The 27938-nt window shown below is 43.1% G+C and overlaps 1 protein-coding gene and 1 long non-coding RNA gene across 3 annotated transcripts; one reads left to right on the top strand and one right to left on the bottom strand.

The window, feature by feature from the left end:
* TBX19 (T-box transcription factor 19) lies at window positions 1-24205 on the top strand. Of its 2 annotated transcripts, XM_067546121.1 has the most exons (9): window positions 1-243; window positions 730-802; window positions 12184-12448; window positions 14569-14703; window positions 16110-16171; window positions 17324-17385; window positions 19128-19316; window positions 20858-20993; window positions 23072-24205. In XM_067546121.1, exons 2-9 carry the CDS (start codon window positions 795-797, stop codon window positions 23307-23309), a joined length of 1095 nt encoding a protein of 364 aa, XP_067402222.1. In that variant the 5' UTR covers window positions 1-243; window positions 730-794; the 3' UTR covers window positions 23310-24205. The 2 variants fall into 2 exon arrangements, with proteins under 2 accessions (XP_067402222.1, XP_067402223.1); XM_067546122.1 differs by lacking the exons at window positions 1-243; window positions 730-802 and adding an exon at window positions 5389-6004.
* LOC137151741 (uncharacterized) lies at window positions 20701-27938 on the bottom strand. Its single transcript, XR_010919347.1, has 2 exons — window positions 27839-27938; window positions 20701-20989 (listed from the first exon to the last, which is right to left on the bottom strand). It is a non-coding gene; the product is annotated as an uncharacterized lncRNA (long non-coding RNA).

The raw sequence follows: 27938 nt of genomic DNA, 5'->3' as shown, positions 1-27938 counted from the left end.
CCAGCCCACCGCACAAGCAGGGTTGTGGAAACTAATTCATGATTGATTCATGAAGAGCTTGGAGATCCTGGACTAAGCTAAAGAAGATTGGGGGAAGTACAATAAATACAAAATATTTTTTAATCAGATCAGTCTACTCTGATCAGATCCATTTTCAATTAATTTTTTCACTCCCACAATAGAAATGAGCCTTCCATTTTCCTGTTGCCTATGATGATCTCCACTGAAATTCCAGATAATCAGGTACCAACAGCACAAGTTGTCTATATATATAGACATGTCTGTCTGGCGTTGCATGGGAACTGACCCCTACCTCTTCCACAAACAGTAATGAAAAGGCTAATCTTTCCTAAATCTCTCATTGCCCAATAATCTCCCAGGGTGCTAGAGCCATGATTAAAAACACTGCTGAAAGCAGCTGTCTTTTTGTTCTTTTTTAATTATAACTCCACACTTAGTGGGTGTTGATTTCCTGATAGTGTCATGGCAAGTGTGGTGTTCAGTTTCCTGCGGCTGCTGGGACTGGATGTTCCGAAGGGGTTACTTATTCAGGTGGTTCAATGGATTCTGAGGCGATGGAAAGAGTGAGTCCAGTTCTTGTGGATTTCATTTTATTGAGCAGGGTTGCCTTTTATTTGCAGGCGTGGGCCCGAAGACAAAAAAACAGCTATCGAATGTCAGGTGGAGAGGGAGCCTCGTTAATTATTTTTTCCTTCTGTGTCTCCGCAGCTGTTGGCCAAAAAGGTTTTGAGTTGGAGTTTAATCCCACAGTCAAACAAGAAATAATCCAAGCAATGCCGAGGTGAGTGTATTCATTGCTGGTGCTCAGCAAAAAAAAATCCTAGTGACTGGGTTTTTTTTTTTTTTTTTTTTTTTTTTTTTAATGGATTTACCCTCGTTTTCCCCTTTGCTGACTTCCTTGGATCTATTCATTTAAAATTGGTCACTAAATAATTTATAAAATTTGGGTTTGACGTTAGCTGCTCGCTAGGAGAGTCCAATAATTTGACATTTGAGCTGCATTGGTTAGTTTTGATTGGATGCAAATCACCCGGTCCTGTTTCTACTCCCTGGTTGGATGAGTCTAATTCCTAGAACTGGGTTTTCAACTCACGGACTCACATTGATGAGCTAAATATTAGTGTTTTGTGTATATCCATTGTTTCACCAAATATCCCTGGTAGTACATTTGTGCACTGAAGTATCTACAGGAAGTAAATGCAGAAAGGGTATGAACATTACTGCTGCAGCCACCCTCTCTCTATGGCTACGTGGGGAAGATGGAGTTGATCAATTTGAATTTTTAATGATTGATGAACACAACTAACCAGCATTCTGTCTTCCCTTACCAAGGCAGCTCCACGTTGAAGCAAATAGCAGGCTTGAGGAAGGCTATTTATTTTATTTTATATGACAAATGGAAATAAGATTCAGCAGAGGTTTGGGAACAGATCAGGGAGCAAGGAACCCCTACGTTCTGCCTCTGACTCCCTGGAACCTGGAAATCCAAAATGAAGGTTCCACCTTAAAAGAAGAAAAGTGGAAATGGAAAGTTTACATTTCCCTGAACAACCCTGCCCATTAGTCCATTTAGCTGCTTTCTGGCCTACAACTCATTCCGTCTGGGCAGCCAGGTCATGTAGATGTTCGTGTCTTCTCTTAAAGGCTTTATAAAGTGGGAGTTGGGATGTGCAGCTCTCATAAATCACGAAGAAGCCGGAGCAAGATGAGGCCTGAGATATGGATTTTAAACAGAAGCTCTCTGGCGTGAGTGCTCTCAGTCTGCTATATTTTTGGCATGCAGCCTTGGTGTGTCTTCAGGTTGGTTGGTTTTTTCTCGAAACCTAGAACAGTGATCAGTGCAGATCACGACTATTAGTGCTCGTGCTCAGCAGGACATCCTATCTAGTCGTTTTAAAAATAAGCCATGGGAGCTTGCCAACTAAAACCCAGCTGATCGACTGTTTTAACAAAGCACGAGAGCATTTTAGCCATTTCAATAGCTCACATACATTTAGTTCCAACTTTCCTGATAAACATTTAAATTCTCCATCAGGCTGAGCGATGGCCTGATACGTTTTGGCCCCCGAAGCTATGTTTTCATGGGATAATGATTGGTAACGAGGGGCTCTAAAACAGAATGGCCAATGTTGTCCTTATTTCTAGGCATTACTATTGCTTCCCTGCAGGATGCTGGAGTCCCAGTGATGGGTTGCTGCTGCATCTCTCTGTTGCTGTGGGAACAGTTACGTGGTGGGAGCATGAGAAAGTAGCAGGAGGAACAGATTCAGAACTTCTGAGCTGAAAAGAAGTTCTTTTTTTTCCCTTCAATGCAGCATTTGCCAAACGTCTAAAAATTGAGCTTCACTAAAATGAAATCAACCACCACCCCACACAGAAACCCTATCGTGTGTTGTTAAAGGCCATCCATCTTAATACATCTTCAATGCCCCCACCCTTGCCCGTCCTTTTGGGCCCTTTTAGGGGGACGTGCCCCACACCTTGGTGTAGATCTTCCAACCATGGTACTTCATCTTCTTTCTTAATGTATTTAACCAAATTATTAATTTTAATTATTTCATGGGCCATGAAAAAATTAACAAAGTTGACATTTAAAGTATCATAGTTGGCATCTGAAGGCTAGTCTACGTTAGAAGTGCTACAGCGATGCAGCCATGTCGCTGTAGCATGTCTGGTGAAGATGCTCTATGCTGATGTGAGTGAACTCTCCTGTTGCTGTAACAAAACCACCTCTGTGAGAGGTGGTAGCTATGTCAGACGGAGAAGTTCTCTTGCTGACATAGGCTATCCACACCAGTGCTTAGGTTGGTGTAACTTATGTCACTTGAGGGGTGACTTATTCACACTCCTGAGTAACATAAGTTATACTGACATAACCTGTAGGGTAGACAAGCCTGAGTTTGATCCCTGAGATCAATAGAGGGAGTTCTCACCTTAGAGCTATTTTTCAGGCTGTCTGCAAACTCAGGCAGACCTTGCTAACTCAGTTACACTTACTCCCTAGTTTGATGGGTTTTTCTTATTTTTTTTTTAAATCATAACAGCTGGAGACTAATTTTTAAACAATGAAGTAAAAGCTGGGGCTTTGGAGGATAATTGAGAGGTCTGTCTGTCTGTCTCCCTTCAACCCCTCCAACTAGTTGGGGCGGGACATGCCCTGCATTTTGGAAAACGCTGATGATTCAGTAACCTCAAAACTATATTAATGCAACCCTAAGATTGAGATTCTACTTGTGTGCACATCTGGAAAGTTGAGCAGCTGAAGTGCATTTACACTTTGGTGACATTTTCAAATGTGGGTGCTAAAAGTCTGGCACCCACCTCCGTCTTTAGGGTCCATTTAAACTGCTTGCTATCGAAGTGTTCAGCACCCATGACATCTGTCATTTTCAATGGGAGCACTGAACGCTGAACCCTGCGGAAAATTGGGCCACCTGTCTGGGTGGCCTAAATATGGATGTTCCAGTGTCACTAATAAGCCTGTGAAGTATTAATCAAGTCCATCACCTGCCTGTGACCAGCAAATAACAGACTGCTATGGATTTACCGACAGTATCCCCCTCCCCCCCCCCACTGTCCTGCTTCCCTCCCTTTCCCACCACTGCGGTCTGCTGTCGCTTTTGTATGTAACTTGATTTGCCTTGAGATGCAGACAGTGTGATGCTGGGAATTGGGATCTGATTTTCAGAGGTGCCGTGCCGCTACCACGCCAGCTGAAATCAGCAGGACGGATGGGCAGTCAGTGTCTCTGAAAATCAAGCCCTGTGGCAGGTCCCCTCTCTTTGATTTCCTGACTTCCAAGCAACTAAATTCCTAACATTAAATTTGCATCTAAATAATTTTTGCGTTGAATCTCCTTGGTGCAAAATAAAAAAGTTATTTATATATATATATATATATAAATATATATATATAAAATGGCAGGATATCTGTATACATTTATTTTAGACAATTGAAAAGCTGATATTTTTTCACAACAACTTTGTATCAGTGTTGAATTTTCAAAAGATTACAAGAAGTTTTAATTTATTTATTGTATTTTTCCCATGTCCATATATGAACAAAAGCCACTTGTCCCATCCTCTAGGTGCTTGTAACAACACTGGACATTGGGCGTGGCACACAGAAAAAACAGCTTCACCATCTTCTCCTCTCCATGCAGCAGAACCAGCCAGCCAAAACTATTGATTTATAAATGCTCCACCTACACCATCACCCACTTCACCAAAAGCCTCCTGGCTTGATTTTCAGCGGGGGCTGAGCACCCAAAGATCCCACTGATTTCAATAGGCATTGCAGGAAACCAGCACGCTGAAAATCAGGGTACACTGGGTAGTAGTAACTGCAGGAATGGGCCTTGATACTGCAAAGGAAGCTGACTTCTTGGAACTGCCAGGGTAACCTAACTCACTTCTTCATCAGATGAGCACTAATCAGAATGCGGTGCATAAAGTCTGACAAGAATCTATAGGCAGCAAAATACTTTAAAGAACTAAGGTTTGAAAATAGCAGAGCTAGGTGACACAATGGTAAAAACACTTGAGCCTTGTCTAAATTACAGCTTCCTCTGGTGCTACCCCTGCTGGGAATTGCGAGTCCTGATTTGTTCTAGTGTAAACAAGTCTCTCCAGTCGGGCACAGCATGAAATCTTTGCAAGACAGGCACTCCGCCCCTGGGGGGCTAGATTCCAATAGCTTTACTCGATGCATAGCTCCCATTAGAGTCAAAAGGACTACTTGCAGACTGACTGTGGTGCTATTCGACACAAATAAGGAGTGCAAACTCTGGCCCTTTGTGCTTACAAACTCTACACCAATCAGACTTCTGCTCTGCAAGCTCTCGTGGGCTCTGTAAAACATGCCATGGGTCTGATGGACCTTATTAAATCCTACAGACTTTAGGAAGTCTGCCAGACCCATAACACTCTTTATAAATGCACCAGATTTTTATCAGTGCAGTGGCTGAACACATTTCTAACAAGGAAATGAATAACTCCAAAAATAAGCCCTTCCGACGTCTCAGAAAAAATCATAGGCATAAAAGGGCATCAAGGGCTACTGAATTAAACAATATACCTTTCAAAAAAAGAATCGTACCTTTTCAAAAATCCCATATATCTGAACTGAGTCTGGTCCTAGACTCTTGAAGTTTTGAACACTCACTAAATTGTTCTTCTGGCTCAAGACCACACAGGCAAAATTTAAGTGCACAGGGGGCTTTTATTATTATGATTTTTATTTTATTTTAACAACAAAGGGGAGCACGGTGGGCACATTTAGATTTATAATGGCCAGCTTGCAAGACTAGCATCTCTCCATACCAATCTTAAATGTTGCTAGCTGACTCTTCCCCCTCTGGCTGGAGTTTGCATCAGCACAAGCACAATTTCCATGCATTGTTTCAGTCTGGAAATGAAACAATTTTCATTAATGGCAACCTCGTTCTCAAGCAGAACAATTAGACCCACTTCAGACTGAAAAAAGATAAAAGCCCATTAATTTGGATGGAGAACTCTTCTTCCGAGGCAGCCAATTGCGTAATCAGGTTTCCTCCCACCTGACTTGATGAGTAATTAGGAGATAGTCCTCTTTTTGTATGTGCATGTGTGTCAACCTTAACACACTGGTGTCATTGTCCCATTGGGACTTACCGGGGAGGAAGAACAAGTAGATGGCCAAAGAGCAGGAACAGCAGATATGTTAGTGTGGCTAATTAATTGGCTTGGGTTTAGGTATGTTTAGGATTGGTTTTTTTAAGCCACCTGAGAAGTTTCTGACAGTACACTATGACTGATTTGGGATGTAAGAAGCCCAGTGACTGCACTGTCTCCAGGCTGCTCAATGTTGTGGAGAGCGAACTCCAAGCTGGGAGAGACAAAGGGGACCCAACTGAGAAACAACTCCAGGTTGTCTTGGAGGAGGCTGCACTGTGGCAGAGGTTCAGGGAAGTCACTAACGAGATGATTGTGACCAAGAACGGAAGGTGAGTACTTTCCCCCGTGTAATTAACGTATCCTACAGTCTATGGGGAATATGAGCAACTGCTGTTTATGTCGTCTAAAGAAAATTGTAGCTATGGTATAATGTTGTTAGTGCTGTGTGTGCATCCATGTATCCTGTGCAGGGAAGGAAAGGCAGTCTCAGAGATAGCCTATAAACTAAGGGGGGAGAGGGAGTTCATGTTCCTTTCTGGATACTGACAAACCATCCCTGCACGCTTTTAGCCCTGATCGTAAAATACACTGGAAGAAGGTATTTATTGCCTTGGGACTGAACAAAATGGCAAAGAAGATTTCCCAGGGGAAGGTTAGTCCCACCTGCCAACCCCATTGCAAGGGCTTTCCCCCTAAGATCTGCAAATTATTCCATGTGAACACTGCTTATAACAATACTCAGTGCTTAGACAGCAGCTTTTCATCTGTAGAGCTGAAAGTGTTTTATAAAGGCAGATCAATGTTGTTGTTCCCATTTTACAGATGAGGAAAGTGAGTCACAGAGACGTGAAGTGACCTGCCTGAGATCACACAATTCTATTGTAGTAGATTTCAGACTAGAACCCGAGTCTCCCAACTCCCACCCAGCTCACCCAACCACTGTCTTACCTGTCTCTGTGGCCATGAGGATATGCATGCCTGTACAAACAATGTGTATTAGAAATGGGTGCAAGACATGCCCTTTGGCAGCATATAGGTGTGATACAGATTCAGAAGTACAGTAATGCTGCGGCCCAATAGTCTTTGGCAGAGAACTTGGAAACCTGTCTGGAACTTTGGTAAATGATTTATTCACAAGATTTTAGGAAGACAAAATGTTGTCCTCTGCATTGTTCATGATTCTTATTTTCTGCTGAGCACAACTGATGTGTGTGGCACTCTACAAAATGCAAAGGAGGAGACGGTGCTAAACCTAGAGCCTTACTCAGTGGAAAATTCCAGTGCTCTGCTGAGCTGGGAGTGAGGACTGTTCCCCCAAGGGGCACTCACTCTAAACTGGGCAGACAATGTATTAGATCTGTAACACACACGGGTGAGTAGATGAAGGTCCGGTCACAAAGCAGTGCAGAGATTTCTGTTTTCAAGACCGCACACTTCTTCCTTTGCTGGATTGTCGCTGGGAGATTTTGTAGAAGATGTGTGTATTAAGGAAGGAATGAAACAAAGAGGGAGAAAGATCCAAACAGAATGGGTAGTGTGTCTCAGTCTTGCAGAAAGAGATTAAGATAGCAATTTTCTGATGCAAAATAGGGGATGTCAGCTGAACTGTATTACTAGCTACGTGCACCTGTCATGGATCATAGCAGTTAGAGATTAAAAAATATCTATTAGCTCAAGAAGCCTATCCCTGTGCAAAAACAGCTGATATTCATGACTTATCAGATATTAGACTGATACCACACTAGTATTATAATAATTCCCAATAGTGAACTGCATGGAGAGTCAGATGTCTGTTTCTTCTATGGCCTTGTCTACACTTAGAAGTTGTGCTTGTTTAAATTAAATTGGTTTTTAAATGAATGTAGTTAAAGCAGAGCTAACTTCTATGTGGGCATTTGTTTTGCTGTAAGAATGGCTTATTTCAGTTTGGCTTAAACTGTTTCCTAATCAACTTAAGCCAAACCCAGGCAAGACTGTTTAAATTCACATTAGAGGGCTTTGCATTTAACTAATTGGTTCAAAATCACATTCTCAGTTAAACCGATGCAATTTCCTTTTGTAGACCAGCTTGAAAACAATCATTGCAGACTAAACTGCATATCAATACATCGAATAATATTTTACGGGAGGTAAAGCGTACACGTGCATATGTGTGGATAATGATTTTTGCCATGGAGAAGGGAGGGTTTATTATCTAGCACTCATGGTTGCTTTTGGGTTGGCTATGGATAGCTTTCCACTGATTAAGTGCTCAATATTTTTCCTTTGTTCTAAACTCTGCATTCATTATCAGCCTGATTTTGCTCCCACTGAAATCAATGAGGGTTGCCACTAACATCGGTGGGAGCAGGGCCGAGTCATTTCTGTAATAGAAAACTTAGGTTGCCTTATAAATAAGATAAAGTACAATATGCTGTGGTTTTTGGTCCTCAGCGCAGACACGCACAGTTATGTTATTCACGTGTTTGGGGCTGTGACTATAAAATCATGTAGGCTTTTATAAAAAGACCTCTCTGTGAATTTCTAAAAGTATATTTGAATTAAAACCAGAGTGCAAGCCAGGGAAACATGTACAATGCCCTGCAGTATACACTGTCAGGAAGAATCCAAGGAGACAAAGTGGGACCTGGTGGAGACTTTTTCCTATGACTCATGGCCTTTTTCAGACTGGGAAATCATAAATAACAAAAAGAGGTCCAGGTGTCGGGCTTTTTGAGTGGGAGTGTCAAAAGTGCATGGCACTGGCTTCACTCTGCTGCCATTGAAGTAAACTCCCATTGACTTCAAAGGGAGGAACGCTGAGCAATTTTGAACATCCTGCCCTAAAGCTTTATGAACATGCATGAATTAATCCTGAGAATACACTATCAAATCTGGAAGTATTATCATCTGGGGAAACTGAGGCACAGTGTTGTGCAGTGACTTGGCCAAGGTCACATACCAAATCAAAGGCAGAGCTATGAATAGGACCTGAAAATGTAAGGCTGCATGGCCTTAAGGTTTGGGACTTGGCAGTACAATTATAACATGTACATTTTTACAGTTTCTAGTAGATCAGTCTCCAGTCGTCACGGATGTTTCCCCAAATGCGCTTGAATCATAGTGACTCCAAGTGCCCCTGGGGAATATCAAGTCAGAATTAGAAACTTTGATTCTATAGCTGAGATATGTATCCAATACAATGTGATGCTCTGTTATAATAATTGAACTGGCATAGCAGTATACAGAGAAACACAGAAGTTAGAAATGTATAAGTGTGGTGTCACCTAGACCAGTAAGGGCTTCTGTCACTGTCTGCCCTGTACCCTGGGCTGTCTTTATGCTGTGATGCTGTGGTTCAGACCCCTGACACCAGTCACCTGCCCACAAGCACACGGTCTCACCTTGTCTTCCACCGGCCTAGTTACTCCCTGTAGGGTGACAACACCTGTCCCAGTCCTGAGTCTCTCCAAATCCAAATCCATTCTTCATGGGTTATTAACTGCCAGACACTTGGACTTTCCCCTCTGGCTCATCACCCCAGGAGGCAGGAAACCAGCCCTCAGACAGCAGCTTACTTTGGCACACACGTTCCATGCAGTTTGCACAGCACAGACCTGTTTGGGGGCAAAACTAAACAAAAACTTTATTTAGTAAAAAAGCCACAGATTCCAAGCTGAACTAGGAAGGGAAGCAAACACATACAAACTACACAGAAAACAAAGATAAAGATGCAGCCTCAGGCTTTCCATTTCCATTTTAGATCAAATCCCTTGTCTAACACAAGTTACCTAGTGCCCCTGAGCAGTGTACACCCAGCCATGAGGAGGCTCCAACGTTTCATGGACAGCATCCCCCAAGTGACTGTCCCTCAGTTTCTGGATGAAAACTTCAGTTTCAAGCTTCCTTTCTGAATGGCTTCCCCCACCCCATTTTTCCCGCCTCTCAGACTACAGAGATTTATGGTTATTCAGACCTGGGAAATTCCTAGTTGTCTCAAAGTCTTTCCATTAGCTTTAATGGTCCAGCATTGTCCTTTTCTGGGCTGGGCAATGGATGGACGCTTGAAGCGGGATTTATGTACACAACTGGCTTGGGAGGTAGATCCTCCCAGCCTGATTGCTTCCCAGCCCTGTTGTGAGAGGATGCTAAAGTTGCATCACAGTTACAATTTACAATTGTCTATATATACCCATACATACGTTAGTAACCATGGTGAGCATACATATCTCATGATGACCGTCAAGTTCAGTACATTGCAAGCTTTCATAAAAGACCGTACTCAATATGTTTTTATAGTTGTATACGATCAGTTGATTTAACTGCTTATTTTGGGGGTTTAGTCTTCCTGCTCTCTGCTTGGGTGCCTGCACCCTGATTGTCACAATAAGTGCTGGACATACTAATTTATTAAACTGATACTCCATTTAATCCTAGTCCACAATAGTACAGAGCACTCAGATGGGCTGTGATGCTGATGCAGTGAGAATCACCATTGGTTTTATTCTGTTGGTATTTAGGTTATTGCTGTTTCAATATCCTAACCATAACTTAACTTTAGATTTCAAAAGTTTTATCTGAAGCATAGCCCCCCTCCCACCACTGTAGTATCTGAGTGTCTCTCAATCTCTGAGCTGTTTATCTTCATATCACCCTTGTGCGGTAGGGAAGTGCTAGTATCCACATTTTATAGATGGGGAATTGAGGCAAAGAGAGACTAAGAGCTGGTCTATGCTGAAAACTTACATCGGCATAGCTACATCTCCCAGGGTATGAATAACCTCCTCCTCTGAAAGATGTAGCTATGCCGACCTAACCACCGGTGAAGACAACGCTAGGTCGACAAAAGAATTCTTCCGTCCGCCCAGCTACCGCCTGTTATGGAGGTGGATTAACTACAGCAATGGGAGAACCCCTCCTGTTGTTGTAATGAATGGCTACACAGAAGCACTACAGCAGTAGCATATGTGTAGACACAATCTAAGCATCACCCAGGAAGATTGTGGTGAAGCAGGAATTGAATCTAGGTCTCCCAAGTCTCAGACTCACTCTAACAATTGGACCATTTTATCTGCTCAAAAAGCCATAAAGGCCACCCACAAGTGCAGATCAGACGATCAACCAGGGGTGACCAAACTGTGGACTGCGAGTTGCAGGCAGCTCTTTGACAGCTCAAATGCGGCTTGCGGAGCCCCCCACATTCCTCCCCCCCATTCTCCGCCTGCGAGCCTGCGGGGGTGTCTCAGGGCTTCTGCCCTGTGGTGAGGAGGGAGGTCTCAGGGCCCAAGCTTCTGCCTCGAGCCATGACAGGCGCCTCCCACGGGGCAGAAGCCCTGAGACCCCGCTTCCCACCGAAGGGCAGAAGCCCCAAGCCCTGGCAGGTGCTTCCTGTGGGGTGAAGCCCCAAAACCCCCTCCTCACCGCAGGACAGAACACTTACGAGCAGGATGGAGACCCACAAGGCCTCCAGCTCTAGCAGTAATTAGCTGTGAAACAGTAAGTAGTATGTTAATATTTAAAAAAATGCCTGTGGAAAGGTTGTTTGTGCGTCTTGTGGCTCTCAAACTTCTCAAGGTTATTGTATGTGGCTCTGAGGGTCAGTAAGTTTGGCCACCCCTCACACTTTCACCTTTGCAGTTGAACTTTTCCGTTTCTGATGTATTAATGCAACTGAAAAAGACTTTTTTGAATGGAAATACTTCAGCAACTTTAACTGTTGCCATGCTCTCCAGCTGTATATCACGGGCATTCCCAATATAGCCCCTTAGTGAGGGGCAAGTGTAGCACAAATACTCTACATACATTAAAGACTCCGCGATGCTCAGCTATCCCAGTCATGTCATATGAAGGTAAAAGGCTCATGAGAGCGATTTCAGCTAGTCTGAGTGAGAATTAAAAAAAATCCCACGCTTGAGTCATTATAAAAAGTGTTTGTTATTTTCAAAGCTGTTAGACAGTTTTAAAACTCATAATGGTTCTCTATCTTTGATCTTGTCTTTCAAGCCAGGATGTCTGTTTGTGCCGGCTTCTAAGGCAGAGAAACATGAAAATGAAAACGTGAAAAACCTCATTTTAATAATTATAAATTATTTCTAATAATTTTCTACAAAATAAGGTGTTACAAACGTAAGATCTGAATTTTCACTGTTTTCTAGATCTGTATTGCTATGGAGTAGGAATTTCCATCCACCTCTTCAATGGTTGATAGTCCTAATAGTTTACATATAAGAGGGTGACTAGTTCAGGATAATATTTTCAATCTTGGTCCTATCAATCAGGGGTCATTTTTGGGTGAAATTTCATAATTCAGGTGAAACATGAAAGGATTTTCTGGCCGGTTCTAACTGATCAATAGGAAATGAAAACAAAGTATGGTAACCCTTTAACATCATCTCTGTTTCAGCCAAAATTAAGGTAATTTGTTCTTTGAGCAACTCGGAGAGCATCTTTGCAGACACATACGAACAAGAATCTTTTAGATCAGGATGAATGACGCTTTTCCCGCTCCTGCCCTCTGTTTCCATTACAGACGGATGTTTCCAGTCTTAAAGATCAGTGTATCAGGTTTGGATCCCAATGCCATGTACTCCTTCCTGTTGGACTTTGCCCCAACCGACAGCCACCGCTGGAAGTACGTGAATGGTGAATGGGTACCAGCTGGGAAACCAGAGCCACCAAGCCACAGCTGCGTCTACATCCACCCAGATTCTCCCAACTTCGGGGCACACTGGATGAAAGCCTCTGTTTCCTTCAGCAAAGTGAAACTTACCAACAAGCTCAATGGAAGTGGGCAGGTACAGCACAATGTTTCCCATACATCTCTTGTCCTCCATCGTAAGCACCTACCAATCAAGAAATATCAAGGGTGCATTTATGCAATTAGAGGGGCCCTTATAGGTCTCTTCACCCACAGATGCCAATTATTCTCTGGAGCCCAAACGTAAATAGGAATAAACAGGTCTTAATTGGCACTTTCAGATTTTAATGGACTTCTTGATGTTAAGAGAGACAGAGTGCTGTGGTTTACTTAATCATCAGGGGCTTTCATAGTTTGTCTTGTGTGCTGGGTTTTCTACATAGAACTTTAGAGAAAGGGAAAAAATGGTTGTGGGTATTAGGTTTTTGTTGTTTTCCTCCATGTTGTTTGGTGTAAGTGGAATGTTGGCAAGAGTCAGATATCAGAATAAAAGGCTGCTCCTAAATGAAATAATTACTATGTCTGCTTCTGCTTCATGATAATTATCAATAATCTATTGAGTCAGCTTTGGCCTTTGGTAGGAAACTACATGTACCAGAAATAAGTGACATTCACTTTGAGCCCCTTAAAAATACAAACAGAAGAATTGGTTTGGACCTCTTTTATTTTATTTTTTTTTTAAGATGCATCTGAAAATAAAATATTGCACAAAATCATTTGTTTGCTTATTTGTTTGTACAAGGCTCCTATATTGGATGATCCTTGTCGGACTGAAGCCAATTCCTTTCAAATAAATATTTAGTCTTGGAAGGATTTGATTTTTATCGGTAAATGTCAATTTCATCTCACACACACACACACAAGCCGACAAAAAATATTTCCATGGATGATAATCAAAATAATGCTGCTTGAGAACATATTAGAGTTTGATTTAAGGATACTGAATTTGTATAGTCTGATGCAATGTTGACAGTTTGTGTATTAACCATTATAAAACTTTGTTTTCAAATCTCAACATCTACTGTCATTAAATAATAATTGTCTGACCTGCCTGTAATTTTGTGCAACTGTGAACCTATATCTATATGAAAATAGAAAAAATGCTTAACAATAAACATCAATATTATCTGTCAAAATTATAAATATATAAAAAATCAAATTCTGCCAAACCTATAAATACTTTATTTTTAAACTTAGCCCTGAGTAGTCTCTACTTATTGTAGTATTTCTAATTCGTTTGCAGTCATTTCTGTTATGCTTATCTAGGCACCTCACAAGCCCTAACATTTAGCTTCAGAGCATCCTTGTGAGGTAGGAAATTGTTTATCCCCATTGTATGGATGGGGAAACAGGCATTGATAGGTGACATGCCTTGCCCAAGGTCATATACAGGGTCAGTAGCAGAGCTAAGAACAGAATCCAGCATCTGCCAAGTTCTGCTCCTGTATCTTGACTATAAGATCATCCTTCCTTCTTAACCACCAGAAGGGGAAATATTTTTAAAGGATTGGAAAAATGTATGGAAAAATAAGTCTGGGTGTTTAGACAAGTCATGTCCCTTGTCTGGGGCTCTGCTTCCCCTTCTGCGTTCTTAATCAAAATGTGATACCTGAAGGAAGGTGTTTTATAATAATAGTAAATAATTGTATTATTCACTGAACATCCCTAGTGCACTTAGCATTGTGCCAAACACAGAAAAAGATCATGGTCCCAGTGCTTTTAGACTGTAAGCACCTCAGGGTGGGGATTGTCTCTTACCTGTTTGTATGGTTCCCAGCACAATGGGGCCCCAATTCTGACTTGGATCTTCTTTGGGTACTATCATAATATAAATATTTACTATTACATCAGAAGCGTCAAATGTAATTCAGATGGCGTCTGTCCCTGTCCATCCACACAGCTAGGAAGGAGGGAGGAAAGGAGAAATGGAATGGGGGAGCAGATAGAGTGTAGCGTGGAATCACAGAGAGGATGACCCTGGCGTGCTCTGCTGACATTGGGGTTGCACAGCAATATTTGTACATGATGTCCCCTCAATATGTGACTGACAACGAGTGTCAATGACACGATGCAAATACCACAAGGCAACGTCAGGTCATCATTCATGATTCCTCTGGGGCTTTGTTTGATGACAAATGTAGCTCTTCAGCTGTTTCAGGCTGGGTGTTACTGATGTAGCTGTGACAGTCCGTCTGTCTTCCTTCTTGTTTTCTGCAGATAATGCTGAATTCCCTGCATAAATATGAGCCTCAGGTTCACATTGTTCGCGTGGGAGGCCCACACAGGATGGTGATGAACTGCTCCTTTCCTGAGACTCAGTTCATAGCTGTCACTGCTTATCAAAATGAAGAGGTAGGTGGGTGATAATATCACATAATTTGGTCATCGCTGATGAGAAATTTTAAAAGCCTAAAACCTGCCAGATCAGCACACACCAACGGTCAAAATAACCCAGTATCCTGTCTCCCTGTCAGTCCAGAGCAGACCATCTAGTCCAAAGGTTCCCAACCTGGGGTGCATGACCCCCTTGGGAGGCGGCAAAGATTACAGTGGGTCCATGAGGCTTCAGTAATATTGAGGTCATTTAGTCCCCCTGAGCTCCGCACCGGCCAGGCGCAGCAGCCTCGATCTCTGTGCCGACTGGAGTGGAGGAGCAGCTCCCCTCAGCCTCAAGCTGGCCAGGCGTCCAGCCGGAGTGGAGCAGCCCGGCACAGGTGGGGGTCTGGTGCGTCCCCGGCCAGCCCGCCAGCACCCACCACCTCCATTACCCTCAGTCCATGAGGGACGAGAAGAGGCGGGGCCACACGGGGCGTGAGGTGGTGGCTGTGCCAGGGAAGGCTTAGCTTTCTACTCAGGTAAGAGTAATTTAATTTATTATTTATGTAATTTAGTGTTGTTATTCTTTTTATCATTATATGTGTTTATAGGGGTTATATGTGTTTAAGGCTGGTTAGGATGTGGGGCCATGAGGGTTGGGGGGGCATATGTTTTACCTAGTGTTAACTAGTGGAACTTTCACTCAGAAAGGTTGGGAACCACTGATCTAGCTGGATACTTTTTCTCTTTGCTGGAACAAAACACACCCATGGTCCATCTAGTCCAGAATCTGACTGCAAAACCAGGACAGATGAATGGTCAGTCTAGTCTGGTATTCTGCCTGCTGCCATACTGGATTGGTCTGTCTATACCCGTGACCCATCCCCTTACCATGCTGGAACAGACTAACTGTCTGTCTAGTCCAGTATCTGTCTCGAACACAGGCCAGTGCTGGATATTTCAGTGGAAAGTATAACCCATCCATTCCTCTTATAATTCACCCAGACTATTGTACTTTACCATGGGGAAATTTCTTCCTGACCGCAAACTATATGCAGGCTGTGCCCTGAAGCATGAGGATTGGTGGCCCTTGCCCCTTTTTTCCTAGTTAATGTCACAGTAGATATTATTCATTTTTGTATGCAATTCAACAACTTTGGGAGAAGTATTCACAGTTACACATAATTTGCCATATGGATCAGACCATTGGTCCATCAGGTCTGGTTTCCAGCCTTTGGCAATGACCAATGTATGATGCTTTAGAGGAAAGCAACGCTCCTACACAATGCAACTGGCTGACATAAAGCCACATGGTAAATGCCTGTCTTTTGTTTCACTAACTGAGGTGGAACTCAATCCATTCAGTTTGCTCTGGACAATGCTGTGTCAAGTCTCTATTAAAATTACCTTCACTAACATACCTTGTTTTTTGTAAACCCAAGATAACAGCTCTCAAAATCAAGTATAATCCCTTTGCCAAAGCCTTCCTGGATGCGAAGGAAAGGTGAGTTCAGCTTTTGCTCAGCTTTATGTCTTTTGCTGCTGTTACAGTTAAAATTGTAACATTACTAGGAGAAAGATAAGGGGCAAATCCTGACAACCTATCCAGTGCTATAAATCCAGAGTAACTCCATTGAGGCCAGTGGTGTTAATGCCAGATTTATACCACACTATTTGTCATCACATTCTGGTCCCACATGGGTGAGTACACTGCTGATATGAAATGCTGAAATACCATTTATTGGCCACATTTTATAATCAGCCTACTGTAATTACAACATAGTTACCTTGCAATTATTCTTTGGTTTTGCTTTTCAGTATATAATTACCACTAATTCATATAAATGGAAACTTAACAACTGGACTGTTGTACTTATCATTAACCCTTCAGTGTCGCTCTTCATATATATAGTATTAGATTCCAGGCATCTTAGCTCCATTGTATTTACACTTTTATTATTCTCATATAGTTTCATTCATATAACTATCCAGTTATATGACTAAGTGGTAACCACAGGTATCAACATAACCATAATGAAATTGCAATGTATCTATATTATAATTAACATACTTTTATGGTAAAGTGTGACCCGTTGCATTAAAATCGACTCCACGGGAGATCACTGTATTTAAGACGTTAGAGAAAATAATAGTGTATTTAATTGTTATCTTTTAATGGTTTGCATGTTCCACTCATGCTAGCACAATATAGCTTTTTGTCCCCCTCCAGTGGCTGGACCATGTATAGAGGTTTATGACTCTCGAAGCCAATGGCCTTGATCCTTTTGCTCAAGCAAAAAAGGCTCATGTATTTAGATCCAGAATGCTAGGGTTCAATCTCCAAAGATGACAGAGCCAGGGACATGGTTACACATGGAATGAGGCAAGGGCTCCTGCCTCCTTGGCTGCACATCTTGCATAGAACAGAGCTTTCTATCTCTCAATAGCAAACAGTTGAAGATGGTGGAATTTCTTTTTTGTCTTCATTTTTCTTTTTGTCTTTTCAGGGTGGTGGGTTTTTTTGTTTTTGTTTTTTGTTTTTTTTTAATTAAACCTAATATTGAACAATTTTCATTTTTTCAATTTCTATGTCCCTCTCCCTTTCACCTTCTTTTGAAAACAGCACAACGTAACCACCCGTTATTTCCTCTTTCAGAAACCATCCCAAGGACACTCCCGAAACTGTTTCAGAAGGTCAACATGTGACATATTCTCACCGTAAGGTTTCCCAACATCATTTTACTCATGGGAGCTGGAAATGTTATGTAATATATGTATCATGGACATAGCATTTGCCATATGGCTAGTGCCAAAAATGCATCAGAGGAAGGTTCAAGAAACCCTGTAGTAGGTGGCAGTTACAGGATAATCTATTTACAAGGAAATTTTCCTTATAATCGCCAATATTTAGAGGTTATCTTGAGCCCTGCAGCTTGAAATGAATTTTGGACTGGCCATTTTGCTTGTTTTGTTCATGAATTAAATTCAGCTTGTACAAGTGCTCATGAGCAGAATGCATTATGAGGTCCCATCCGTAGTGAACAAAAACAGGATATTTACTTCACTGAATAGTTCACCAGAAAGTCATAGCTAGCTGCTCAGCACTAATACTGGGTGTTTGTGCTCCACTGCCCTCCAGTGTCTGGAGGCCTACAGAATAAAACTCTTCTACTTTAATCTGGTTGAAGATGAGCCTCGTTCTTTCCAATAGTAGGTACTTCTGTTTGTGTGCCAGAAGGCCCTGGGTTCTCTGCCTCCCTTACCATACACATCTGGGTAGCTAGTAACCAAGGCATCTATATGTGCAGCATGTGGTGGGTGTTAGAGAACATGGAGCACATGTTTGTGCAGCATATGGAGTGGCTTGAGAGCTCAACAGTGGGGATGTGAGTAAAGGCGGCGTGTTACATCAGTCTTTAGAGAACCAAGGTGCAATTTGGGTGGATTCCAGAAGGAGGCACATACAGCCCTCCTCTGTGTGGCCTTCGAAGGAAGTGAAAGTTGGGGTGAGGGGTTGGGAAGGGATGCTAGAAGACATCTCTATTCAATATAAATATTGATTTGTCTGATTAAAACTAAATTGTCTGTTAATTATAATGATATGAATGGTGTCATTTAAAAATAAGACAAATTCAACCCAAACTCCTGATATGTATGCTGATCTTGGAGAGTAAATTTGATTTGTAGCCTGTCTAGATTTTGCTGATAACACATAATGCACAGCTCACATATGGTACATGCTTCTGCTTGGGCTGATTGAACTAGAGTATGAAAAATTCTCTGAATCAGCAAGTGTTTTTACACGCATCTAAAATCTGAGTGGACAATCACTACATGAAAGTGCCAGGTTAATAGACAAGATACTTTGCTCTTTAACCTTGGCAGACCTTGCTAGGGGGTGGCACCTTGCTGTCATCTTTTGAATAAGATGGCAGTCTGAGGACCTGATTGTTTGTGCTCATTAAAAATCCTGTGGCACATTTCATAAGACTGAGGGCATTACCTCTGTGTGCAGGCCAAATTACACCTGTAAGTAACTAATTTTATTTTCCTAAATCTGCCCACACCTTCTTTTGCATATTTTAGTACTTGTCACATCCTGCCCTAAGCTGTTGTGTAGTGTTGCTCTTTGCTGATAAGAAGCTGACATGTTCCACCCCGCGATGGTTGCATTTCTTTGGGGAGTGAACTATTTCCTTTCTAAAATCTGTAAAGTGCTGGGGAGTCATTTGGGATGAAGATGTTATGTAAGCATTAGAGACATTATTAGCTGGTGTCTAAATGTCTTTTTTGTGGCTTGCAACTCATTTTTTGATACAAAACAAACAGTAGGCAAAAAGCATATTTCCTAGTGTCTGGATGTCTGGAATTCCTGTGATCTGGCTGGGTATATTTTTGGGAAACCTGATTACTTTCCTTAGTCAGATTTTATTAATTTTACTTGCTCTTTCTTCTCAAAGTAGGTGGCTGGTTGATTTCCAATCCAGATGCAGTGTGCGCAGCAGAAAGCTCTAATTATCAGTATGCAGGAGCTTTGTCGCTGCCCACCCCACATTCCCACCCTGGCTGTGAGCATTACACATCCCTTCGAGGGCATCGGGCTGCACCATATCCTGCTTCGTACATGCAGAGAAATCACTCCCCAACAGGTAAGGCTGTAATGTCTCTCCACACACAAGGAGCAGGTACCATCAACCTGCACAACTTTTCCTTACATTAAAAGAAACAGCAAAGCAAGAAAAAACAGAAGTCAGTGGTGAGAGCAAAAGTGTGTATCTCCTCTGTCATAGTCTGCACTGAACTCTGAGAACAAAATAGCTGCTGAGCTCTACACACCATACAGAGTGTTCAGAAATTTAAAGGTGCAGTACACAGAAAACAAAAGTATAGAAGTTATTTAGCTAGATATGCCACAACAGCTAAGTGGGTGAAGACAGAGGAGAGTGGGAGAAAGATAGCAATCATGTTTAAATTCTTGTTAATTATACCAAAAATCCCAAAACCATTTCAGACCTTCCTTTCAGTCTAAGAAATGAAACAGTCTACCTCCTGAATCAAAAGCAGCCCTTAAATGAATGTTAAGAGCTGATTTGAGACAGGTTTTTTGTATTGGCAATGTGTCTTTAGAGCCCACCCTTCCTGAAATTTCTCTGAGGTTCTCTACTGTGGCCCATTCAGTCCTTCATCTTCCTGCTATGACTGCCAATTAATATCAGTCAGGGTGGCAGTTTCTCTCATGTGGACACATGTCCACTAGGAACTGGACTGAAAGCATCAATTTGTTTCACATAGGTCATTGAACAATCAGCAGCTGGTAGTAATTTCACTCATTATCAGATAGGGCTGGGTTTGAACTGACAGTGTAGAGATGAAAGATTTTATATTCCATTTAGAGCTGGTCAAAACTCAGAATTTCTGCTGCATGGGAAATGCCGACATTTCAAAATTTGGTTTCATTCTGAGTCAGAATGAAAACCAAAAGATCCAGAATTTTTGAAATTTGTTTGTTTTGGGACAGTCAAAATGTTCATTTTTCATTACTTTTTTGTGTGTGCAGATTTTGACTTTTTAAATTTTAATATTAGTTGCAAGTAGAGCTTGTTGGAAATTTTCTGATGAAACTTAGGATGGTTGGAAAATGCCAATTTGCTAGACCAAAATGTTTTGCCAAATCTATTTCAGATTGGCCAAAACTTTTGCCAAAACACAGAGAAGTTTCCATTGGAAACCAGCTAGTGTTCCACAGCCCACAGCTCTGCGGCTGGGAACCTACCAGCTCTGGTGCACTGGCTGGAGCTCGTCTCTCGGGCGGTCTATGGCTCTGGAGGAGACCCACCTGGCATATTGTCTCAGGGGCAGGGAACCTAGAGTTTCCTGGCTCCACAGGGGAAGTTTGGAAGCCCTGGGGCTGTGGAGCTGCACACCCTGGAAGCACTAGCATTCTGTTTGAAATCGTTCAGCCAGGACGATTCCTCTGCCATCTGGACTGGGGTGATTCACTTTGAGTGAAAAAATGATGAACAAAGCAGTAAAGCTAGTTTGTTCTTCCCTGTGTGCTTGTTGTCTCAAGCCCATGGGTAGGAGCCTTTATTAACCAATCAGATTGCTCTCTCAGTCCTGCCTGTTTTCTACGTTCTTCTATTGCCTTGCAATAACTGGATATAGTCAAACTTGTGTGTTTCCTCCAAAGTGAATTTGATAGAGAGCTCAAGCAACAATCTGCAGGTGTTTCCAGGACACGACAGCTGGACTTCTTTACCATCCACTCCACACGCCAATTTGCTTTCAGTACCTCACGCCAAGGGAGCTGCCACCACTGGTCCTAGGTAAGGTTACAGTAGAATCATAGACATTAGAGAAGAGACAAGCCCAGCAGTTTCTCCTTCACTATGATGAGGCAGCATGGCTTGGAAGCACGAGCAAGGAATTAGAAGTCAGGACTTCCCTGACTAAGCCTAGCTCTGCCACAGACTCATTGCATGGCCTTACCCAAATCACTTCACCTCAGTTTCCCAGTCTGTAAAATGAGGACAATAATATTTACTAGCAGGGTTTTGTGAGGCTTAAGTAGTTAATCTTTGTGCAGTTCTTTGAAAATGTAAAGTACTAAATAAATGCTAATTAGTATTATCCCCAGCCTTTATCTAGTGCACAATTGTTCCCTTCAGTCTATTTTCCAGTCTTTTAAGTGACTCACGTGGTAGGTCTTTAAACAGTGTATGAAAGTAATATTTTTTGCACTGATTTCAGCCTAACTTAGAGGTCCCCAAACTGTGGGGCATGCCCCCTGGAAGGCATGGAGGAACCTTCAGGGGGCATGGTGGGGCCTGCGCTGGCCCACACAGGGGCAGAAAGGAAGAGCCGCTCTGCCCTGCTTTGTCCCCATCTCCACCCCTGGGCTACAGCCCCAGCCTTGGCGACTGGCTGTGGCCCTGGACCCCACTCCAGGCCATGGCCCAGGCCTGGAGCCTATGCCCCGCTTGTGCCCAGCCCTGGCTCCCGGCCGTGGCCCAGGCCCCGGCCTTGTTCCTGGCCCCAGCTTCCAGCCATGGGCCCTGGCTATCGGCCCCTGGGGCCCAAGGCCCCAAGTCCTGAGGGCCTGTTCCTGGCCTCTGACCCCAATTCTCAACCCCATTTGCGGCCCTAGGTCATGCAGCTGCAGCTCCTACACCCACCCCGACCCCTGCCGCAACTCAGGCCCTGCCTCATGGCCCCCGACCACGGCTTTAGCCCCGGCTCCCACTTTCAGCTCCTGGGGGGAGCACGGACCAGGAAGAGGGGCGGGAATGCAAAGTTTGGGGACCACTGGCCTACCTTTTGTAGTTGTAGCCCCATTTATAGTGTATGTTATTATTGATATTGCATTTACAGTGTAGGGGGCGCTGTACAGAATCTGAACTGCACATATGCAGGGAAAAAGCCATTTAAGATCACTAATTCAAAGTACATTTTAGAAACTTTTTTTTTAATCCTTTAAAAGAGAATATTCAGTCAAGGGAAGGAGAGGAGCGAGTGTGAGCCAATAATTAGCGTAGGATCGGGAGTCAGGACTTCTGGGTTCTCCTTCCAGCACTAGGAAGGCACATAATCCAGTGGCTACATAAAGGGGACTGGGCAATAGGGCTCAAGTTCTAGTCCTGGCTTTGGTACTGATTTGGTGATTGACACTCAGAAAAAAAAAATCACACCTGCATTTTTGTAAGTATTCATTAATTTTGGGCTCCTAATTTTCTGGGTGCCCAACCTGAGAATCCTAGCTTAATTTTCAGAAGTGCTGAGCATCTTCAACTCCAGCTGAAATCAATGGGAGCTGCATGCACTCAGCACCTCTGAAAATCAGGGTTTCCCATCAGCACATAGAAACTCAGGCATCCAAAATTAGTGGACACTTAAATATGTTGGCCTTAATCTCTCTGTGTCTCATTATCCTGCTGTGTAAAATGAGGATAATAAATAATACTTACCTCCCCAGTGCAGTGCGAAATCTAGCTCATTAGATGTTATAAAAGGATCCAGTATTATTAACGGAGAAGTAGAAACTTTTTTAATTTAGACACGTGGATGAAAATGTTAATTTTAAAATTCAGAAAGTCACTGGAGAACATTTAAAAAAAAAAATTTCCCTCTTCTTTGTTGATCAGGTGCAGAGCTCGTGGAAATTGCTTCAAAATTTAGAAATATAAACATTTTCAGATTTCAAAATAAGTTTCACATTTCCTCTCCTTTTCCCCCCAGACCAGCTCTAGTTGTTGTTGGCTTGTCAGCTGAGACCAAGGGCCTGTTTAGTCTGGTATGCTATCACAGACAGTCACCAATACTGAGTACTTGATTCTGCCATATGGGGGCTAATCTACTTTGAAATACATATTTAAGTTTTATTATGTTTTACACTGCTTCGTTCCAGCCACTATCCATGTCTGTGGACAGTCAGCAACAGCGCCATTAATGTTGCAAATCCGGGGAGTGACATGAATGGCAGCCCTCCAGGCACATTCCTGCGAGGTAACATCCCGTTGCCTGCCACACCTTCATCTGCCTTGGTTCCTCTGCAGGGAGCAGTCGCCAGCAATGTGGAAACCTCAGGAGAACCTACCCTTGCCAGACTAACTGATTCGGCCTGGACATCCTTGCATTCATTTTAATGGGCAGGAAGCTCTCTAGGAATGCTCAGCGGGATCTAAGCAAGACTGAAAGGACAAGAACACCTCCTAGGATCACAGCTCAGAGCGGGAAGGGGACATGCACACAACTTCCAAGGCGCCTATTTCAGTGATGTACCAGATTCCATAACAAACCTCTCCATTTCCAAACGAACAATGAAAGACTGAGTGAAGAGGCCTAGTGTAAAGGAGGGGGAAGAGTTAGAGGGGAGCTGGCTTCTTGTTGAACCGTTCAGCGCTACAGCAGGGCGATGACTGATCCGTGTCTTTAGAGTCAGCTTTGCTTCTACATCACAACAAAGGGGGCAGAGGTTCAGGACCCAGTGGAACAAAAACGGTAGCTGGGTATTTTAATGTGATTGCAAAGGAATACTTATTGTAACTAAGGCCAGTCATGGTTAGATTGTTGTTGTGAGGTCCCTGCTAACAACCAGAAACCATGACATCCTCCTGCTGTTCCTGAGCAGTGTTTCTAAGTGGAAATGCTGACTGGAAATGCCCTAGCATTCTTAAATATTTGTTATATGAAGTTCTTAAAATTCTTGAAGCTAAATTCCAATTTGGAGAAAATTGCCGTCTGTTTCCCTAAGATCCTCCCCTCTAGTTTCACCTGCATCCGGTGGTATTCTTCCCTTCTCCTACAGCTGTTGTGTAGTCTGTGTGTGCTATAAGAAAACCCAGCAAGGCTGCCAAAAAGGTGGCTGCATTTCAGCGCTGGGGGAATTGGTTCCTATATGGAGTTTGTAAAGTGATGTGAGTTCTTTTTAGATGAAAGGCTTTACGTGTCATATATTTGTTACTTTTAAGCAAACAGTTACGAAAGAGAACATTAATCTTGTGTTTCCACTTTGCTTCACGGTACAGCCAGAGTAAAAATAAACCACAAATGCAATAGTTTGGTTTAGTTTCACTGTTTTACCAACATAAAAACCCCCCACCTCTCTTACTGTAAGGATCTCTGACAGGTTTAAGAACAATTCAATGAGCAGCAAACCCTAACTGAACCGAACCCCAGACAAGACAGGAAGTTTCTATCCCCAACTCTGCCACAGGCCTGCTGTATAACCTTGGGAAAGTCCCTTCCCTTCTCTGTGACTCTGGCCCCGCCCTCGTTTTGTCTGTCTCGTCTATTTAGATTGTAACTTCTTCAGGGCAGGGATTGCCTTACTTTGTGTATGTGCAGTGCCTAGCAAAATGGGGCTCTGGTCTTGCTGGGACATCTAGCTGCTGGTGTAATACTACTACTACGAATAGCTTCCTGCCCCCATCAGATCCTCTCACCCCACTTCCTGCCCCAACACCAACTTCCATCAAGCTTCTTCATTCCCCAAGCCTGCCTAAGGCCTTGATTCGCCCTAATACCAGTCACTGGTGTAGACAGGGAAAGCCACAACTCACACTGTGCTGTTTACCCTGCTTTCAAACAGCAGTAAAGTGCACCACTCTGAATTACTACTTTCCTTGGGTACAGGAGGGACTTGCATTTGTACCGCTGTAGTGATGCCGGGGGCTGGCTATCCAGGGCATTTACCCCTTGTAGACAAGACCTAAGAAGCCAGGCCTTGCAGCCTATCCTGAAGATCAACAAACCTGAGCTACACAGAGAAGAGTGGTTAGCTGATTGTTGCTTTAGAGCTGGCACCTGTACTGCATATAAATGGAAAGCCCTACAGTCCTTAAATTCTCTTTAAAAACAGTAATAAAATATATTTGATACTGAATTTGAAAAATGAATAATGAGAGGTACTGGATGAACAGCACTGCAGGCTTAAATCCCCATTATAGCTACATACGAGGCAATGGCAGAACAGGCTTTCCCTGACTACTCCACACCAGTGTCTCTGCACAAGGGAACCAACTGGTGTCAAATATGATGGTGGTTCGCTTGTTGACTGGACTGAAATCAATCTCATTTAGGCACCAGGACAACAGAGGGGAAGAGTTTTCAGTCAGGCTGGCTAGCATACATCTGGCTAACCTAAAGAGGAAACACTCTGGTGCCAACACCTCTGTGCTGTCCCCACCATCTCCCCAGATTCTCTTGAGTATTGCTAGGATGTGTTATTTCCTTGCAGTTACATTTTCAGCTTTGTTCCAGTCCAGCCGCTCCCCAGCTCACTCAGCAGTGCTGTTATTTTTATTTGAAGTGGACCTCTCTCCCTTCAGAACTGAGCCATCAGGTTATTTCATATAAAGACACATACCAGCCATCAGCTGATGGCTTTTCATTACTAGATAGCTTGGTCAAAGTGGAGCTAATGACTTTGGTAAAGGTGACTGAATCTTTCACCCCACTCTAGTTCCTTGCAATTATCCGCACTGGAAGTGCTGATGAATGTTAGTTTTCATCTTTGTTTTCCAAATCCTCTGCAAAGCTTGATAATTAGGTTTCTCAGTGTTGTCCTCTTCTAGTTTGTAGACAGTGATTTAAACAAGTGTTTCAGTTCCCTTCTGATCACTGCAGCAGCCTCCTTTAGGAATAGGGTTTATTAACTAACTTGTGCTACCCTCTGCTGGCTGTTCAGTTCCCCAGCCACAGCACAAAAGCTACTGTGTGTGGCTATGGCGATTGCAGAGGGTAACCAGTGACTCCACAGTGTGACCAGATTTGCTATTCTCCCCCACCTCTTAGGTTATGAAGGGCCAGCCGCGGGTTTTAATTGCAATGTAGAAAGGGGGTGTGATTGCAGCATATGTACCCGTACTGCAGCTATCTTTAATCACACTTGGGTACCAGAGCAGTGATTCTGCAGCAGGGAACATGATCTGAGGTCATGATTACACAGTCTTCTCAAACTAGGGAAATACAACCTAGATGGACCTACTATAAGGTGGGTGCATCACTGGTTGGAAAGCCATCCCCAGAGAGTAGTTATCAGTGGTTCACAGTCAAGTTGGAAGGGCATCTCGAGTGGGGTCCTGCAGTGATCAGTTCTGGGTCCCGTCCTGTTCAATATCTTCATCAATGATTTAGATATGGCATAGGGAGTACATTTATAAAGTTTGTGGAAGATACCAAGCTGGGATGGGTTGCAAATTCTTTAGAGGATAGGATTAAAATTTAAAATGATCTGGACACACTGGAGAAATGGTCTGGAGTAAATAGGATGAAATTCAATAAGGACAAATGCAAAGTACTCAATTTAGGAAGGAACAATCAATTGCACACATACAAAATGGGAAATGACTGCCTAGGAAAGAGTACTGTGGAAAGGGATGTGGGGGTCATAGTGGATCACAAGCTAAATATGAGTCAACTGTGCAACACTGTTGCAAAAAAAAAAAAAAAAAAAAAAAAGCACAAACATTCTGAGATGCATTAGCAGGAGTGTTGTAAGCAAGACACAAAAAGTAATTCTTCTGCTCTACTCCATGCTGACTAGGTCTCAGCTGGAGTATTGTGTCCAGTTCTGGGCACCACATTTCAGGAAATATGTGGACAAATGGGAGACAATCCAGAGAAGAGCCACAAAAATGACTAAAGGTCTAGAAAACATGATCTGTGATGGAAGATTGAAAAAATTGGGTTTGTTTAGTCTGGAAAAGAGAAGTCCGAGGAGGGACATAACAATTTTCAAGTCTATAAAAGGTTGTTACAAGGAGGAGGGAAAACAATTCTTGTTAACCTCTGAGGATAGGACAAGAAGCAATGGGCTTAAATTGCAGCAAGGGCAGTTTAGGTTGGACATTAGGAAAATTTTCCTAACTGTCAGGGTAGCTAAGCACTGGAATAAATTGCCTGGGGAGGTTGTGGAATCTCTGTCATTGCAGATTTTTAAGAGCAGGTTAGACAAACACCTGTCAGGGATGGTCTAGATAATACTTAGTCCTGCCTTGAGTGCAGGGACTAGACTAGATGACCTCTCAGGGTCCTTTCCAGTCTTACAATTCCAGGGTGGGCTGTAGAAGCCCTCCCAGAGCCCTGGGAACTACGCATGAGGCTAGCTCATGCTGAAGCTCACACAGCCACAGCTTCACTGCTAGGGGAACTGAGCTAACCAGTATAAAGCTAGCTCGGGCAGGTCAACTCGAGCTGGAATCACAGCCTTGGACACTGCAGTGTAGACGTACCAGGCTTACAGGCACCGTGAGTCAGCCTTTGCAGTAGTGTAAAAGCCTAATGCATTGCTGTGTTCCAGGGTATTAGAGAAGAACTGGTAGTTAAAAAATACAGTTACTCTAAGACACCCTGCCCTAAGAGCCACTGTTCCTCCTTCTCTGGGGTGGGTGAGAGCACCTTTCCAGGACCCACGCCCATCAGCTGGTCATCTGGAGGGGAGGGAGGGTCTCTGTGGGGCACCTTGCTTGAGGTAGTTAGAGTCAGTGCCAGGTGACCCTGAATGAAGCACGTTGCTGTAGAGAAATTTGCACCACGTGGCTCAGGATATTGGATTGGTGAACAGTGGTACAATGGGAAAGCTATGGCAGCGTAAGTGTAAGTCAGAGTAACCAAGGTACATTATGCAGGGAGTACAAGGTTACACTCTGCATTTAAATACAGCAGCACCCACCTCCACAGGAAGTTCTCCTTCTACTCCCCCTTTGGATAGGAGCACAAAGTCCCTGCAGCCTGAATTTCTTCCTGACACTGAAACCATCTTCTCACCTGAA

This window comes from Emydura macquarii, unplaced genomic scaffold (genome assembly GCF_026122565.2).
Source record: "Emydura macquarii macquarii isolate MOO-44397 ecotype Brisbane River unplaced genomic scaffold, CSIRO-AGI_Emac_v2 contig_1119, whole genome shotgun sequence".
NCBI lineage: Eukaryota > Metazoa > Chordata > Testudines > Chelidae > Emydura > Emydura macquarii.
Note: the sequence above shows the minus strand (reverse complement) of the source record. Positions and strands in the feature narration are given on the sequence as shown.

Coding starts and splice junctions, on each gene's coding strand:
- TBX19 (XM_067546122.1), top strand. CDS start 5,808: ATGACTGATTTGGGATGTAAGAAGCCCAGTGACTGCACTGTCTCCAGG. Junction 17,386..19,127: donor ACATGTGACATATTCTCACC/GTAAGGTTTCCC, acceptor TTCTTCTCAAAG/TAGGTGGCTGGTTGATTTCC. Junction 20,994..23,071: donor GCTGCCACCACTGGTCCTAG/GTAAGGTTACAG, acceptor GCTTCGTTCCAG/CCACTATCCATGTCTGTGGA.